The sequence below is a fragment of the Pogona vitticeps genome, chromosome 2 (assembly GCF_051106095.1).
Source record: "Pogona vitticeps strain Pit_001003342236 chromosome 2, PviZW2.1, whole genome shotgun sequence".
NCBI lineage: Eukaryota > Metazoa > Chordata > Lepidosauria > Squamata > Agamidae > Pogona > Pogona vitticeps.
Genome location: NC_135784.1, coordinates 79747690 through 79766057, shown reverse-complemented (window position 1 = coordinate 79766057; position 18368 = coordinate 79747690). Strand labels below are relative to the sequence as shown.

Below are 18368 nucleotides of genomic sequence, written 5' to 3'. Positions count from 1 at the left end.
GTCCTGATGATTACAAAATAATGATAGTGGAGAGTTTTGGGCAGATGTATTATAGTAACTGTAATTAGAAAAGTATGCTGTTACATTATTATAGATCCTGCTGCTGGATATCAGATTGTGACATCCCACATTCATTTGGTTGTGTCTTATACAATCTGGCTGCTTGTGGTGTCAGATACTATTCAACAGCTGTGATTCAAAACCCCAATATGTACTAAATTTGTTGTACCAAGAATGACATGCTGTAGGAGATAGTGTATACATATTATACATTCTTCTTGTCATGACGAGACTCTTCTGACAGTGGAAAAGTCTAGTTTGCACAGATGGAGTGGCTTTTCTAAATTACATCCAATATTGATTTTTCTAAAATTCAGAAATCCATCTCCAAATATGTTTGGAAGGATATAACACAAATTATTTCAACATGCCATTGTCTTGTTTAAATTCTTTAGAATTTAATCTAGTACTTCTAAAGTAGACATACATTATTTAAGAGTGGCCGGATAGAGGTTGGGGGTTTGTTTCCCAGGTGTACATCCTAGAAGAAGGAGATGGTATTTGTTATCTTAAGCAAGCTGTATAGTTGCAAAACATCTTCAGAACAAGGGCATGATAAACCATTATTGAATACTGTATACCCGCAAAACCCTGGAAAGAGTCACCCTGAGTCAGAATCAACTTGGCAGCATGTAACTATTATGGTTATGTTATTTGAGACATATTTTTCCAGGTGGTGGCCTAGAGTGTAATGAAAGGTTAGTTGAACAGACTAACAGTTTGATATTCCAGCAAAATGTTCATAAAGTGAAGATAGACGAGATTCCTATTTCATTTAAAATACTGTGACAATCAACAACAAAACTAAATTGAAAATTAGCTAAATTCATTGCTGCAACAAATGGTTGTATCAATACACAAAGAACATTAAGAAGATATGTCCATTGTCGTTTCTTAGAGGTAAATACTTTTTACAGTTTACCAGCAAACTGTGATAATTCTCAGAATACAACTGCTCACAATGGCAGTAGGCGCTATGTACAATGATTCCTTAAGATTACTAATAACTGCCCCCAAACCCTTTTTTGAATTTTTTGTTTATTTATTTATTATTTACTTTATTTCTGTGCTGCCTTTCTCTCATAAAGCATGTCAAGCCACTTTATAATAATTAAAATCTAGGTAAAACTTAAAATAGCAATAAATATTCAATTAATCAATGATTAAATAATTGGTATTTGTATTCCTGCATCGAACAGGGGGTTGGACCCAATGGCCTTATATAGACCCCTTCCAGCTATATCATTCTGTGATTGAAATAAACATTCATAGTAAAATATTTACTTTAAAATCTTTAAAAAGACCATAACTACTATTTTGCAGAGAACTTACCCTTGATACCCAGTGTGGTTGTTAAGGGCCTGTTTAAAAGGAACTGTCTTTACCTGATGCTGGAAGGAAAAGAAAGGGGGAGCCAACTTAGCCTTCTGAGGAAGAGCATTCCACAACATAAGAGCAGCCACAAAGAAGACATTCTCTTGTGTTATCCCCAAATGGCCCTGAGAATGTGGTGAAACTGAAAGAAGGGCCCCTTTGAAGATCTTTGAACGCTTATATAGGAAGATACCTTCAGATAACTTGGACCCAAGCTATATAGGGCTTTATAGCTCATAACCAGCATTTTGAATTAGGCCCCAAAATGTGCTGGCAACCAATGAAGTTGTAACAGCTCTCTGTAGCTAAAATCATAGGTTCATTAACATAGCCAGCAAAGTCAGATTTACTACAGACCTATGCAGGAAATATTTCCGCATTTGTCACAGAATTTGGGGAATAATTAGTTATTCTGTAAACTTGTAATTTTAAGAGCTCCAGCCTTCAGGTAAGGGAAGTCATTGATGGTACTGTTCTTAGACCACTCACTCTAATTTGTTTGAGTAGTGACACTTTGTTACTTGATGAGGTTATATATACATGACACATGACCTGTTTAACACTTCAAAAGTTTACCTTTTTGTTTCCCACTTGCCATTGTGTTGCCCCTTAACCCTAACTGCCCCATAGACTCCTCAGCCTGGAGGACAGGTGAGCGGAGCTGGGACATGTGTCCCACAAAAATGTGGTGGCACTTCAAGGCCGTCGTTTAATTCTGTAAGTAATTATCCCCCTATCCCACACAAATTTTCATCATGGATGTACCCAGTGACTGTTCTTCCCTACCCAATCCATATTTCTGCACATAAAATTGAAATAATACTGCACATTTCAATTTATGCAACTATAAGGTACTTTTTCAAAGCACTGAAATTTTAAATGTAAGGGCCACTGTCTTGCATGTATTAGCTTGATTGTGAAAACCAGTGATTAGAGAGAATATATGAGAACCGTTATTTTGGAGTTATTGGACATCATTCTGCATACCAAGAATGAATGTTTATGGTAAGGAGGAGGAAGATTTTTTTAAAGCTATAGAAGAATATTTAAAAACTAGAATGGTTGAATCTTGGGTGTAACTCACTCACATAGACAAAAAAAATAATGAAAGGGGAATTTATTTTGGACTAGACTCTTACCGCATCCCCTTCTTTTCTTATATTCAGATTTACCAAGGTGATGGCATCCAACAGCAATGTGTTCTCTCTAATTACAGGTCTTTTGGTGCTCCAGTTTTCAGTATTACTGGAGATAATAACTGTGTTTAATAGTTGTTGACTAGTTCACCAAGACAGATTTAATTCACTTTAAATACTGAAATAACAGTGATTGCTTTGGAAATATTTAGTTGTTATCTTGTTTCATTATGGCTGTGGTGATTTTTTTTATTTTTGTTTTTGAATTTTGATCAGAGTTATAACAAGAAATATATTAAGAACTGAAAGAAATATAAGGATCTCAAGCCGCCCATCTTTCATTGAGCGCAGTGGCCACTTTCTGAGGCCATATACTAAAATTAATTAAAATGGGTTGATCTAAATGATCATATTAGATATTTAGAAAGCTGCCAAGTTTTCCTTAAATCTTGTCTTGTCAAATGAAAAGTCACAGAAGTAACTAATGAGTTACTGGATAGCCATACCTCCATGGCAGAGAACATGATTTGCATGCTGAAGATTCAGGGTTCAGGCCCTGACATTTCCATGCAGGACTGAATAGAATTCTGCCTGAAACCCTAAATAACTGCTGCCAGTCAGTGATAGTCCTGGAAATAGATGGACCCAGAGTATGACTGAATAAAAAGCTGCTTGCTGTCTTCCCGTATTGCAAACAGACAGCAAGATCAACTACAGTATTTAAATTGTAGTTTAAACTCATTGGAAGACTTTAAAACTTGATTTCCTTTTCTCATCTGTTAAATGGGGATAATAGAAATTTGCTAGGACTACTGTGAAAATTGTGCCTATTTTAATTCCACAAATGTCTTCCCCTGACTCCTGACCTCATTTTATGATCAACTTAATTCATAGCAAAAAGCTGCATCACTGTGGTACACATTGGCAAAAAGCGCGTCAGCATGAAACACATTTAAAAGCTATTAGGTTGTCATTGGCTGATGATTCATCCTATTTGATTTTTGTTTTGTTTTAGAAATTATTTGTGTAAAGTTCTGTGTAACAGCAATAATTGCAAATGCAAATTTTTCTAATTATTGCAGGGACACTTTCATAATCACAAAATACATCTAGTTGCAAATTTGTTTGAATAGTATAATTTTTAAAGATATTGTAGTGCTGTTGTAAAAATCAGGATAAAGATATAAACTGTTTTCACTAAGGAAGCCATATTGATTGATTGTGGCATAAACACAGAGTTTTGTGACATCTAAAAAAATAACATTTATTGTACCATGAGCTTTTGTTGACCATAGATGAAACAGGTTATGGACAGAATGTGCTAAGAGGTTTGGCGAGTGGAAGGTGAAAAGGAAATATATATTCTAATTTCATTTCATTTCAAATTATCTTATACAGGCTGAAATCCTCTTGCCTAGCATAGTAAAAGATGGTGACCCTTTTTTTAAAAATATGGCCCTTTGAACTCAATCAAACTTACTTTTGAATTGATACAAAAGATTGATCTCTTAGTTAAATAGCTGGCTGTCTTGTCTACTTTGTCAGAAAATTTCATTCATTAAATTTGAATAAATATGTATATTACCCAAATCTAACATAGGCATCTTTTTGCAGGAGCCTACAGTTTAATAAGCAATAGCTAATTGTTAGAAACGGCTTGGAAATGGGGATGAGCACCACCCGCTAGAGTTGGACACAACTGGACATTTGTCAAGGGGAACCTTTACCTTTGTTAGAAAGAACATTTTAAATATTTCTTTAAATTTTCTTTTATACAACGTGCCCTTATCAGGCTAGTCTCAAAAGATCATAGTATGTTCTTAACTCTCTCACACTGTTCAGTTGTTTACTTTGCAGATTAATATTAAAATATATGCATTTATTTAGAAATAAAACAAAAACAGTACTGTTGTGGCCCCTTAAAGATTAACAGATTTATTTCAGTATGTCCAAGGAAGTGTTTCCCAAATTCCCACTGAAATAAATTGATTCATCTTTAAGAGGCCACAATGCTTTTGCTTTTGTTTACCATATCTGCTAAAACTGATTAACATGGCTGTCTCTTTTAAAAGTATTCCTTCAATTTTAACAACCTGTTAAAATTGTTTTGGCAAGAGAGTCATTTGCCACAGATGAGTAGCTTAGTTGAAAAACTTCAGCCAAGTTCCTGTTGTGTCAAACTGCTTGCATGACAGACTGTAGCGCAATTGACATTTTCTCTGCTCATACAGAGAGGCATCCAGCACCAGGAGTATAAACAGAAGCTGTGTTATATTGGCTGAAATACTGTTGTTTGGCCTAATAAGTCCTAGTAGAGTACGTCCATTTCAATCAGTTGATTTCGTGAAGAAGTTGATTCACTAAATCCCCTCTAATTCAATGGACCTACTGTAGTGTAACATGCTACACTAAACAACAGGATTTCAGCCACAGATTGCGATCACCACTTGTCCAACATCTGTAAGCAGATGATCACTCACTATTATACTTACTGGAATTTTTGCTCTGCTTGTGTTCAATAGATTCTTAGTCTAAAGAAATCTGTTCTTTATGTAGGAACGAGAGGCAATGGCTGAAATCCTTCTGCTTAACATAGTAAGTTACAACTAGAGTAGGTCCATTGAATCCATGGAATTTATGGAGGAGTTGACCCACCAAATTCCCACTGATGCCATGGGCCTGTGTTAGTTGCAACTTACTACACAACAAGATTTTATCCATAAGATAATAATATGTAGGTGGGACTAACCTGACAGGACTATGATGACTAGGATTTACAGAATGTGCAATGCAATCCTATATATTCCTTTTTAGGAATTCAGTAGACTTAAACTTCAGGGAAAATGTTTCTAAAATTTCAGGCTTAATTATCATCCTAATCCTTTGCTCATTTGAAAGTTGAATGTAGCCTTTTTAGGACAGTTAAGTATTTGGTTTCAATGTGATTGCTTCCCAACAAATCAAGAAGTAGAGCTTTGTTTCTAAATGAAAAGTAATTGGAATCCACCCAGTATGTAGGTCGTGTACTCTGATATAGAGTGTGTGCATCAGAGTTTCAGCTATCTGAGGATTGCCTTTGTTAGAAATTGCACATTCCCAATTTCCACCTGTTGTTTGAATAGTAACAGGATTTTGTTCAGGTTCCTAGTGGAAGCACCCTTACAATTTGACCAGTAGCTTGAATATTGGAAAAAAGTGTTAGTAAATGGCCTTGTAAAGAAGAATTATTTCCAAATAAATGACAGAGGAAGTTGGTTTTAATATTGTGACATTGGTTAAATAAAGCAGAAAGAAGTATGTGGTCAAAGGAGGGGACATGCTATATTGCATGAAGAAAAAGGAACATATAAGAGGGTTTTTTTCTAGACAGCAATAGGATAGAAGGATGCATCATGGGCATTTGATAAAGGAAAATACTAAAAAGGGCATAATTGTCTTGATAAAAGGAAAGGTGAAAGTAAAATGAATGTAAAAGAGAAAGATTGCAATGAAGAAAGGAGGAGGATTTTTCAATGGATGTATTAGATACAACATAATAGACTGAATCTAGAGTTGCCCTTCTGCAGATGCTTGTGTTGAAATGTCAAGACCATGGACCAAATACAACACTCTGAGCTACCCATTCCAGTCTACAGTCTCCTCTTCTCCCACACCACAGTAATTTGCCTTCAAAAATTAATTTGTTAAAATTATTTGAAGAATACTCCAAGTGTAATATGTATAAGAGAGACAAAAGCCTTGAGCCCTCACCTCCCAGTTTCAATGAAACCCACTTGCGTTTTTGGCCCTGCTAACTTCTGGTATGCGGTCTTTTGGAATGTGGAGCTTTGACCAGGATGGATTTCCTACCAAGTTTCATTGTATTCAGGATAGATTTGCAATGCTAGATAGTCCTGTAATCCTCCAGAGCAGAAGTTCAAGAAGCTACAGGAAATTAAAAATCTGCATTGCTGCACCATCTCCTGTGGGAATTCACAAGAACAAAAGTACAAATGGGAAACTGAGTCTTGAGATGTATAAAAAAGTTGAGCATGCAGATTTTGTTTCTTATCTTGAAAGCTCAGTCTCAACATGTTTCAGCAGTGGCCTTCTTCAGGAGCTAAGCATAAAGTAAAAATATATATATTAATTTAGAAACAGTTGGCTTGGGACCGTTACAGCACTTTTTTCTTATCTATACAGTTAATAATATAAAATATCAATAAATATGCACCTAACAAGATATAAGCTCCTAGTACAGCTTAATGGCAGTATATAGGATATATACCAAGCTTTTAGAACTTTTGCTTTTTATTTGGTCTATACCAGCTCCAACATTAATCCAAAGTACAAATACAGAATGTTGGAGCTGGTATAGACCAAATGAGAAGCAAAAATTCTAAAAGCTTTGTATGTATCTTACATGCTGTCATTAAGCTGTACAGTACTTTAAAAAAATAAAATATTTAAATAGAAAAAAAATTAAGCTGTACAGTACTAGGAGCTTACTGATTTTGTTATGTGCATATTGATTGAAATTCTATTTTGTTACCGTAATTATATAGATTAAAAAAAGACTTTAACTGTCCCAAGCCAACTGTTTGTAAATTAATATATGTTTTTATAATATTCTTAGCTCTTGAAGAAGGCCACCGCCGAAACCTGTTGAGCCTGAGCTTTTTACCCTTTCCCCCCAAAAATAAGACCTAACCTGAAAATAAGCCCTAGTATGATTCTTCAGGATGCTCGTAGTATAAGCCCTACCCCAAAAATAAGTTAAACCCCGCCCTCCACAATTGAGCAGCAACCAGAAGATGACATGACTATATTTGAATAAATGTGGATTGTTGTACATGAAAAAAATAAAACATGCCCTGAAAATAAGCCCTAATACATTTTGGGAGCAAAAATTAATATAGGACCCTGTCTTATTTTCGGGGAAGCACGGTAGATAAGGATAAAATCTGCACTGCCAATATTTTATAGACTCAGTCTTCCATTTGTAATTTTGGCACCAGTGAATGTACTGGTTCCCTCTGCTTTGGAATTCAAAAGAACCCTAGATTCAAGCTTTTATATTATTGCAAGATCCTGCATCCATTTCAAATACAGTAACTTAGAGCTGATGAAGAACCATGTTCTCAAACTAATATTACATCATAGTGTTTTACTATGAGCTGAGTATTGTGGCAAAGTTTATAAAGTATTAAACTATGTAAATAGTTTTTTTTAAAAAAAAGAAGATATGCCTTCTCTCTCATCTATATCAAACTAAAAGTCATAAGGTATAGCTACCAAATCAACAGAAATACTTAGTAATTTGTTATGTTTATTGTGAAAGCAACAAAAATAGGAGAGTAGTCTGGCTGAAATTCTATTGTGTAATTTACACTTGTGGAAAGGTGATGGTGTCACTGACAAGAAGACATTTGTGGTAATAAAAAAACTTCCTGCTTGTGTCCCACACTTTTCTAACTTTTGTGAAAAACTTTTATTCTTGTGGAAGCCTTGGAAGTTGTGGGACAGAAGGAGGTAGTCTTTAATTATAACTTTATTACTGTCAGAGGATGATTTTATGATTTTTGGTAATTAACGAATTCCTCCTTCTGTCTTGTGGCTTTCATGCAATGGAGTAATTTCATGAGAGTCAGAAAAGCTGTAGGAGTTTTAATTTCTAAAATTTCTCCCTAATGTTATCACCCTTCTGCAGAGATAAGTTACACAACAGGATTTCAGTCAGTATCTGCAAACTGAAGCTAAAGTGCTTCCTTTTCCTTTGTGTAGAACACTGGATCTATATCATCATGTACTATTGTGACAAGGTTTTAGACAAAAGCTTGATTAGTGAGTGAGTGAGTAACAGAGAAAGATTCCTGGAAATCAGGATGATATGAAGATGGAGTCTTAGTCTGAATTTCATTCATTTTCCCTATACCTGCAGCATCATTTATTTATGTTTCCTACAAGCCTCTGATGTTTTATATCTGTGCAGCAATTCATAGTTCAGAGTTTCATATTCTTAATTTCCTTTTTAGGCTGCTCTGCTGAACTCCTTCCCTGCAATATTCGATGAGCTATTGCAGATGTTCACAGTACAGGAAGTAGCAGAGTTTGTGCGGGGAACTCTTGGAAGCATGCCTAGTACAGTTCATATTGGACAATCAATGGATGTTGTTAAATTGCAATCTATAGCTCGTACAGTAGACAGTCGCTTGTTTTCTTTCTCAGGTAAGGTAACGCTATCTACTCTCACAGTCTTGCATCTGAGCTGATGTTTTATTTTGAAAAGGACCAAACTTGAGCTTTTCACTGTCCCTGCCTTAGGTACTCTTTCCCCACTACCAATGGCTCTGCTACAATGTTTTAGAACTGTTCTTTAAAAGTGTATTGGGAGCTTCAGGCCCTCAAGACAAATGTGGCTTTCCTAAGTCCCAGTCTGTCCTTCCAGGGATCTCCAGAAGGCTAACTCCCCTTCTGCTGATACTACTGTTTGATAGTTTTTTCCATTTTGTACAGACCTTTTCCTATTCTAAAATGCCGAAATGTTTTCCCCAAGGCTTTAGTTATTGGCTAGAGATATAAGCTGAAAGATGCAGGTGTTTTTGTTCCTTTCCTTTTGCATTTTGTGTCCACCTGCTGCTATGATGTAGTCCCAAGAACTTATCTGAAATTGAATGTGACCATTGCATTAAAAGAGTCCTCCACTCTCATGTTATTGAAACTTCAATTCCTCTCTCATACGTATAAAATGATTTTAATATTTGTCATCTGAAATACCTCAGAAAGAAAAAATAAAAACAAAATATCTTGTATAATTTTTTTATTCTCAGACTGCATTTGGTAAAAGCTGGAACCCAAAAGTCAGGAAAGAGAATGGAAGAGTTACATTCTTCTTGTCAGGGTATATATTACACATAAGCAATAAAGTTTCTCGGAGAATGGGGAAATATCAGGATTTTTACAAGCTGATCATCTTTACAAAATTGTAATTTTTCCCCTTCTTCCCCATATGAAGCATTGAACTGGACAGGAAGGACTTTCATTCATATGTATTGCCCATCTTCAAAATAACGCTAAGGGTACTGAGTTATCTGTATTCATGTAGGTGTTGCTGCTCTGAATGAATCCAGACATTGTGCTTTGATTTCCTTTGTTAATTGCTTTTTATACTTCTTCTCCAGTAGGCTAGACTTTGCTGATATTATATATTGGGAGTATCTCATACAATGATTATTTATTTACTTGTTTGTTTGATTTATATGCCACTCCATTAATGCAATATAGTATTCACTATGCACTATGGATTAGCAAACCATGCTGAAAACATACAACCTCTTCTTAATCATCTGCTGTAGGAAGCAAGGGTAATTAGCAAAAAGGCAAAAACTGCTGTCAGAAATGACACACTTTTGCATTGTTCTGTAATAAAAATTATATTATTATTTAATAATATTATGTTAAAAATATGTACCACACATTGGGGACTTGTTCCTGCACATCTGTACTGAGAATCTAATGGAGCAGTCTAATACAGAGACTCCTGTGGAATGTTGTTGTTGTTTAGTTGTTAAGTCGTGTCTGAATCTTCGTGACCCCATGGACAAGAGCACACCTGCCTCCTGTCTTCCAGTGCCTCCCGGAGTTTGGTCAAATTCATGTTGGTCAGAATATTCCTGTGGACTATTCCACAGGAACCAAAAATGGTTGGTAATTACTAGCTTTTCATCTTTTTAAAAGATTTTAAAGATTTCATCTTTTTTAAAGATTTTCATCTTTTTTCATCTTTTTAAAAAAGATAGTATTCTTTAAAAAAAAAGAACTTCAGTAGTTAGTAGTTTTTCTCTTTTGTGCTCTTTTCTCTCTTCCCTGAACTTTGGATTTATATCCTTGCATGCCCTATAAGATCTTAATTTAAAAAATCTTGTATAGGGAAGACTGTCCCTTCATACTATCCCGTGGAGGGCCTTCAGCACCTCTGTGAGTGATATCTCACCTAGTAATGCTGCATCTGCAGAGGGTTCATCAAAAAAAGCTTGCCTCCTGAGATTGTGAGAACTAAATGAGGGTGTTTGCATGCGGCAATACTTTAAAAGCTGTCAACCGGGTAGGTCAGATTAAATCACTTCATGAAGTCTTATGATTATAAAGTCATTTTTACTTAAGTTCATCAGAAACCATTGTCCATCTTGATTTGCCTTAGTTTCAAGCAGCTCAGTACCATACACAGTACTGTATAGCTTACATATCAGGACAATCACATGTTGAAACGCATATATTTCTTTTAGAACAATTCATAGTTTTTCACGATCACACAGTTAAAGGCTTTGTGTAGTGTATGAATCATAGACTGATCTGAAGTTTTTTGCTACGTTCCAGTAGCCATTGTATATTTACAGTATAATCTCTAATGCCTTTTTCTTTATCTTGTTCTTTGTTGTCTTGGTAAATCACACATAATAGTTTTGTGCTTGTGGCAAACAGTAGCTGGAATGTTTCAGATCTCAGTAAGTTTAAGAGTTTCTCCTTTTTCTTGCATAGAGCAACACCCCCCTCAGCTTCCTTTTTTTCCCACCACAACAGCAGCAAACACAGTGTTCTCAAACCAAACTCACCTTAGTTGTCACTTGTAGCTTTTAATCTTCTTCGTTTTTACTTGTTTCTCCTCCTGGTCTTTGTTAAAAACAAAATCAAGAGAAGAATAAGCTGATTCTCTCTTCATATTTTATGGCCTTTGTGGCTCTCTTTTAAAAAGGTGTCATCTATGAGGGTAAAGTTCCCCACACAGACAGACATTTAGGGTACCCTTTTTGCCTTAGAGAAAAGCATCTTTTCCAATATTGTACGGCTTGTAAAGGCTTCACTAAACTTACCTTGAAGAGCAGAAAAACATGCCTCCAACTTTTTCTTGGGGAGAATTCCCTCCAAACATCTGACAATGTGTCAAAACTCACCAGATTCCATCATGTCAAACTTACTTCAGTCAACAATGTATATGCAGCTATCATAGGAACAGAAAGCTCCCTCAGTGCCTGTTATTTCAGCTGCAGATTTGTCACACCCTTTGACTCTGAACTTCACTCTGCCAACTAAACAGAAGAAGTTCATGCCTCCAGCTCAGCAAAGTAAAGGAAAAAGAAAACCATAAAAAGAAAGGTAGGAACAAACCAACGCCTACTTTAACCTCAGTAATAGGCCAGAGATGCTAATGCTAGAGGTAAATAACCAAATAAATTTTTTTTCTGAGATGTACCTTCACCACTTAAGATCTTTCACCACTCTCCAAACATGTGCCGGGCATTCATCTTTTCACACCAATTAATTGCTTCTCTTTGAAAGCTCATCTTGTTCATTTAGAACAGAGGTAGAAACAAGGGTCTCTATGTTTTCTCAAAAAGATTTGCCAAATAGATGACTGCCTCATTCACATCTCATACAGATTTGCCAAATTGTGATGACTGCCTCATTCACATAACTGGCTAACCTCCTGATTCCTGACCTTTTCAGGAGGTATTCCATGGAGTGAGGAAATGCCTCCCATGGTCTTCAGTACTCTAGAGTCATCCTCCCCACCTTGCATGTGAGCTTCCCAGTCTGCAAAACTGCAAAAGCCCTACAGCAAAACTTGGCAGCAGGCACTGAGGTTTCAGTTTGCACAGTGAGGCATGTACTAAACACAGAAGGTTTCCATGCCAGATCTCCAAGATGTACATCACTACTGTCCCAAGAATGCAAGAAAAGTCAGCTCCAATATGCTCAGAATCATATAAATAAGTCACAGAAGTTTTTGGATTCTGTTCTGTGGAGCGGTGAAACAAAACTGGAACTTCTCGGCCGAATGGATCAGTGGTATATCTGGAGGAAGAAGAATGAAGCATATGCTGAAAAGAACACTCTGCCTACAGTTAAGCATGGTGGTGGCCAGGTGATGCCCTGGGACTGTTTTGCATCCTCTGGCATTGGAAACCTGCAGCGTGTGGAAGGCAAGATGGATTCATGACATATCAGAAAATCCTAGGAGAAAACATCAAGCCATCATCTGTGAGGAAGCCGAAGCTTGGGCATCATTGGGCAACAAGACAATGATCCCAAGCATTCCTCAAATTCCACCAGGGTCTGGTTGCAAATGAAGTCCTGGAAAACTTGTGGCCATCACAGTCATCTGACTTGAACCCCATAGAAAATCTCTTGAGGGATTTGAAGAAGGCAGTTGCAGCATGCAAACCCAAGAACATTACTGAAAGTCTGTAATGTTGACAATAAATCTGATTGCAATAGAGTTTGAATAATTTTTATGGCAACTGTAGTTTGCTTATCTATTATGATGGTTCTTTGAATAGTCATGTGTGCACCCACACAAGCCTCCTACCTCTCCTTACTCCATAGATTCTGCTGTTCTTTTTCTTGCAGTTAGGCATGGAGAGGGATGAGCATAGCATGCCCATGTATGCACAGTATAAGTGGGGGGGGGGTTGGGACACTGTATTATTATTATTATTATTATTATTATTATTATTATTATTATTATTATTATTATTATTATTATTATTATTATTATTATTATTATTATTATTATTATTATTAATAATAATAAGAATAAGAATAAGAATAAGAATAAGAATAAGAATAAGAATAAGAATAAGAATAAGAATGAATGGCAATGAATCTCAAAACATCTCTGATTGGTCCTAATTAAGCTGGTCTACTGTTTATTAAAGTGCTAATTAAATTACTTTTATTGTTTCTCTGTCTTACCTGTTTGCTTTTGATTAACAGTGAATATTTTCATAACACTACTTTAAGTTCTCTTGTAAAATTATTTTGCGCATCTGGTTTGCCACTTCCAGAATCTCGGCGTATCTTGTTACCTGTAGTACTTCACCATATTCATCTTCATCTGAGACAACAAAAAGAATTGCTTATTTGCTCTGGAATTCTCAGCAGTATCTTCTCCATCATCAAAACTAGCTCCATGGTAATATATGTAGATTTATTCTTCACTGAAGAGCTTATCCAAAGTATGGATTATGTATCTATTGCTTCTTTATCCAGCTGTTTGTGATCTAATTGTCATGAGTCCATTTTTTAGTTTGAATTTGTCGTGCAAGCATATTTGAGGGCTGTATTCATAAAATATATAGTAGCAGGGAAGTTGTAGATTTATGTATATTAGATAGATCTCTCCAAGATACAAAGACTTGTGGCCTGGGCATTAGTTCTTGACTTTACAAGGGGAAAAAAGGTGGTATGAGTACATTAGAAGGTTTCTAAAGGCTGCAATTGTGTGCACACTTATCTGGAATACAGAAGTGACAACTGATGAATAAAATGTGTGTATGATTGTCCTGCATCTTTAACAGAGTAATGAAAATGACTACATTTGTGACACAATGGCAAAATCAAATTGTCATAAAGTATGTTGTGTAAACCAAATCTAGTGTTGGAAATAATTAATTTAAACAATTTGAAAACTTTCCCTTCCTCCACTTGAGGTTCAGAGACTCCCTAGGGCTCCCTTTTGCCCTAGGGAAGCCTTTGGGAGCCTTGGATTTGGGCAATGGGAGGAGCCTTCAATAATAAAAAAAATTGCTGCTGAATCCAGTTTATACCATCATAACTATAAGCGACAGGATTTTGATCAATAGAATCAGACTACATACACCATTTCCAAATTTGTTCATGGAAAACCTATTGCATCTTGAATACTCAATTTTGATAGCATAACAAGAAAACAACCAATGGCAACAGTAACATGATTGACCTAAAGTTATCCATTTAATGTAATTCCAGCTACTTTTAGAAATACTTGCTTAATTAAGAAATCTGCTCTGAGTTCATGAGCGTTTCTTAAAACAGATTGCAAAGAAGGAGCAAAGATAACTTCCAGAATATGTCTTGGGTACCTATGTACGAACTGTTTAAGGAAACGTTCATGGATTCCCAAGTAATATTCCAAAATATTATTTTGTTTTTAAAATATTCCAGAAATGGTGGCCTTAATTGAGAACACACTGGTGTGCATTTTTAACCAGAGACTTTATAACCTAGAGTGAAAACAAATTGAGTTTAAAATACTATACTGATAAATTAACTATATTCAATTATTATGATGTACAGTATTTTTATGTTTGATACAAGAATATTTATGAGCAGGATTATACATATATATCAGTATATGGGCTAGAATCCAGCAAGGAATATCTGCTGACAGAAGCATCTCCACCAGCAGAATTGAAGGGGATGGCCCTCCTCTCCATACCATAGCTTTTGCTGCAGCCTCCAAATATGTCCTGGAAGGATACTCTCCTTATCTAATTTTGGGTCCCAATAAGGGCTGCAAGGAGGGAAAGAAAATTCCTCTAATATTGTGGCATTAAATGTTGGGCATTGTTGAGGAAAACGTATCCTTGGATAGTGTAAGTATTTTTAACAAATTCATTTGGGAAGCATTTATCTCTGTCTCTTAACTTCTATATTCAACATCTAGTGCCCTTTTTCTTTGAATAAAACTACGTGAAATGTTCATTTAAACCTTTTGAACTACATTTTCTTCCTGTGTTAACTCCAAGCATCTAAAAGCCATGTGCAAAAATATCAAAACATGACAAATTATTGTAATAATAAAATTAGCAGTCAGAGGAAATCTGGCTTATCGGCATTTAAAGAATTTCCAGTAGTTTGACCATCCCTCAAGAGTTTTTAAAGAACCAGATCTTAACATGGTGTTGAAAAAAGGACCGTATGGACTCCTCCATGAATGGTCTATGGAGACGATTCCATAGAGAAGCTTTCACTAATAAAGAGTGCTCCGGAGCACACCTGCTGAATCTCATTTAGAAGAGAGAACTGGAACGGAACCTCAGATACAACATGTAAGGAAGGATAAATGGAAGCATACTCAAAGATCTCCAGTTGCAATCTATGTAAGGGCTTTAAAAGTAAGACTTAGCATGTTGAACTGAGTCCAGAGTCAAATTAATAACTGTGCACATCACATAGGACACATGTTGTGTGTTTCAAGAGGCTCATTTTAGATTGTATTATTTGTTTTATTTAAATAAAATAATTAGTGTGGCAGCAACATTTTGGGCCAAGTGGAACAGTCTTGTTTCCTATTTCACTTCTATTGGGTATTAACTGTCCATATTTTAACTTCTTACTTGTAGGAGACAGATGTAATTGAGGAGGTAGAGATGATGGTGGAGAGCCTCCTGGATGTACTTTTACAGACTCTGCTTACTATAATGAGTAAATCACAATCTCAGGAGGCGGTAAGAGGACAGCGTTGTCCACAGTGCACAGCAGAAATCACTGTTAGTAACTAACAATCAGGTTCTATTTCCTACTTACCTAACCTCTCCCTTTCCTCATCTTCACCTTCACCAACTTCATCTTATTACCATATTTCTTGTGTTAAGTTGTATCTCTTTCAGAATTTCACATCACTGCTATCTTACATTCCTGGATTAAAGTTAAGCCAGCAGTCTGCTTGGTGTTCATTTACCTGCCATTAATAGAGCATAAAGTTTATGACTCACAAACTCATAATGGAAAATTATCAGGAAATGTCTTAGACAAAGGCTCAGTTGCTGACAGAATAATCCCACTGTCACATTTTTCTCTGTAAATATTCTAATAGTTTCTCTTCTCCTTTCTCTCTCATGATTCCAAGCTTGACTTAAGGATTACAGCAAAGAAAGGACACAAGGCAAATTCTTGCTTAACTTTTCCCTCTTCAGTTTGTTGGGCTACATATTCTCTTCTGTATTCTATTGTTTTTAAAGCTGGATTTAATTCAGATGCTAAATTATTCATTAGGACACTTGCTATGCATTGTTCTTTATGTGAAATGGGTATCCGGTATGGACATAATAAAAAAGAACTGATTAAAATCCATGCACATATGCTTTCCTGTCATAAGCATTAGAGCATTTTCAAACCCCACTCCTTTCTCCTCTGCCCCAAATTTTGTTTTTATATAAATTGTGATTATGAACATTCTGCTGAAATAATTTTGCTGGAATTTACAGGGGGAATATGTGTCCTGTCTTTTGTCTCTGCTTCGTCAGATGTCAGATACTCATTTCCAACATCTGCTGGATAATTTCCAGAGCAAGGATGAATTAAAGGTGAGCTAATAAAACCAAGCTGAACATTGTATTTTACACTGACTGTATATTTTGCCCCATTCCACATTTTGTTGCCATGGGAATGTTTAAAGTTATCTCTTCATGCAAAACAAACTTACATTTGAATATGAAATGGGTTCATGGATTGCTGCCTTGTCGTGGCGAAGGGACTTGTGTAATTCAGAGAAGCTATGGGCTATGCCATGCAGGGACACCCAAGATGGACAGGTCATAGTGCAGAGTTCTGACTAAACATGATCCACCTGGAACTGGCAAGCCACTCCAATATCTTTGCCAAGAATACCCCATGAACAGAAACAAAAGGCTAGAAGATATGACGCTGGAAGATGAGCCCATCAGGTCGGAAGGCGTCCACCATGCTACTCAGGAAGAGTGGAGGATAAGTACAAGTAGCTCCAGAGCTAATGAAGTGGTTGGGCCTAAGCCGAAAGGACGCTCAGCTGCGGACGCACCTGGAAGTGAAAGGAAAGTCCAATGTTGCAATGAAAAATACTGCATAGGAACCTGGAATGTAAGATATATGAATCTTGGTAAGCTGGATATGGTCAAACAAGAGATAGCAAGAATAAACATTGACATCCTGGGCGTCAGTGAAATAAAATGGACAGGAATGGGCGAATTCAATTCAGATGATTATCATATCTACTATTGTGGGCAAGAATCCTGTAGAAGAAATGGACTAGCCCTCATAGTCAACAAAAGAGTGGGAAAAGCTGTACTGGGATACAATCTCAAAAATGATAGAATGATTTCAATACTTCAATACTTTGGCCATGTCATGAGACGAAAAATCTCCCTGGAAAAGACCCCGATGTTGGGAAAATGTGAAGGCAAGAGGAAAAGGGGACAAAAGAAGACAAGATTGTTGGACAGTGTTATCGAAGCTATTAACATGAATTTGACCAAACTCCAGGAGGCAGTGGAAGACAGGAGGGCCTGGCATGCTCTGGTCCATGGGATCACGAAGAGTCGGATACGACTTAACAACTAAACAACATGAAATGGGTTCAAAATCTCTACACTACACTATTAAGTGTAGTGTCACTATTAAGTGTAGTGTCACTTTCTTGTCACTTCTATGACAATAGTATACATGAGTGTTCAATCCTACTCATGTACAGTGGTGCCTCGCATAGCGATGTTAATTGGTTCCAAAAAAAAACATCGCTATGTGAAACCATCGCTATGCGAAACACCATTTCCCATAGGAATGCATTGGAAACCGGTTAATCCATTCCAATTGGAACGGATTGCCGTCGTTAAGCGAAAAAACCCATAGGAAACATCGCTAAGCAAAACAATGTATCCTCCATTGGAATGTATTGAAGCTGACTCTACATTTTAATGGCTTTGCGAAGTCAATTTTTGCAATTTTAAATGTGTCATACAAGGGTCAAAAATGGTTTTAAATGCTTGGATTAGCTTCTGCACCCTCTAAAATGGATGCAAAAGTTAATTTGGCTTTGATCTGACTTTTCATTAATTTATGGTGAATTTTTCCCCCCAACTTTTGACAGCTGTCAAAATCTGACAGCTCCATTATTTCCTATGGGGGAAGAAAAAATTCACAAAAAATTAATGAAGACTCAGCAACTGTTCTAAATTCTTGGGTTCGTTAGAGGACCCCCTAAGTTGTGTGCAGACCTGATTTGGCTTTGATCTGAACTTTCGT

General features: G+C 36.3%; 1 protein-coding gene across 25 annotated transcripts in view; it reads left to right on the top strand.

Moving 5' to 3' along the window:
- Nucleotides 1-18368, top strand: part of DOCK3 (dedicator of cytokinesis 3) — a 291232-nt gene that overhangs the window by 178491 nt on the left and 94373 nt on the right. For 14 of the 25 annotated variants that reach the window (XM_072989787.2, XM_078385475.1, XM_072989792.2 and 11 more), the window contains 5 exons: nt 2065-2151; nt 8585-8777; nt 13394-13521; nt 15713-15859; nt 16577-16675. In XM_072989787.2, coding sequence (XP_072845888.2) covers nt 2065-2151; nt 8585-8777; nt 13394-13521; nt 15713-15859; nt 16577-16675 — 654 coding nt within the window. The remainder of the gene's footprint in view (nt 1-2064; nt 2152-8584; nt 8778-13393; nt 13522-15712; nt 15860-16576; nt 16676-18368) is intronic. The other 11 variants (XM_072989789.2, XM_078385474.1, XM_020788721.3 and 8 more) reach the window with 3 other exon arrangements.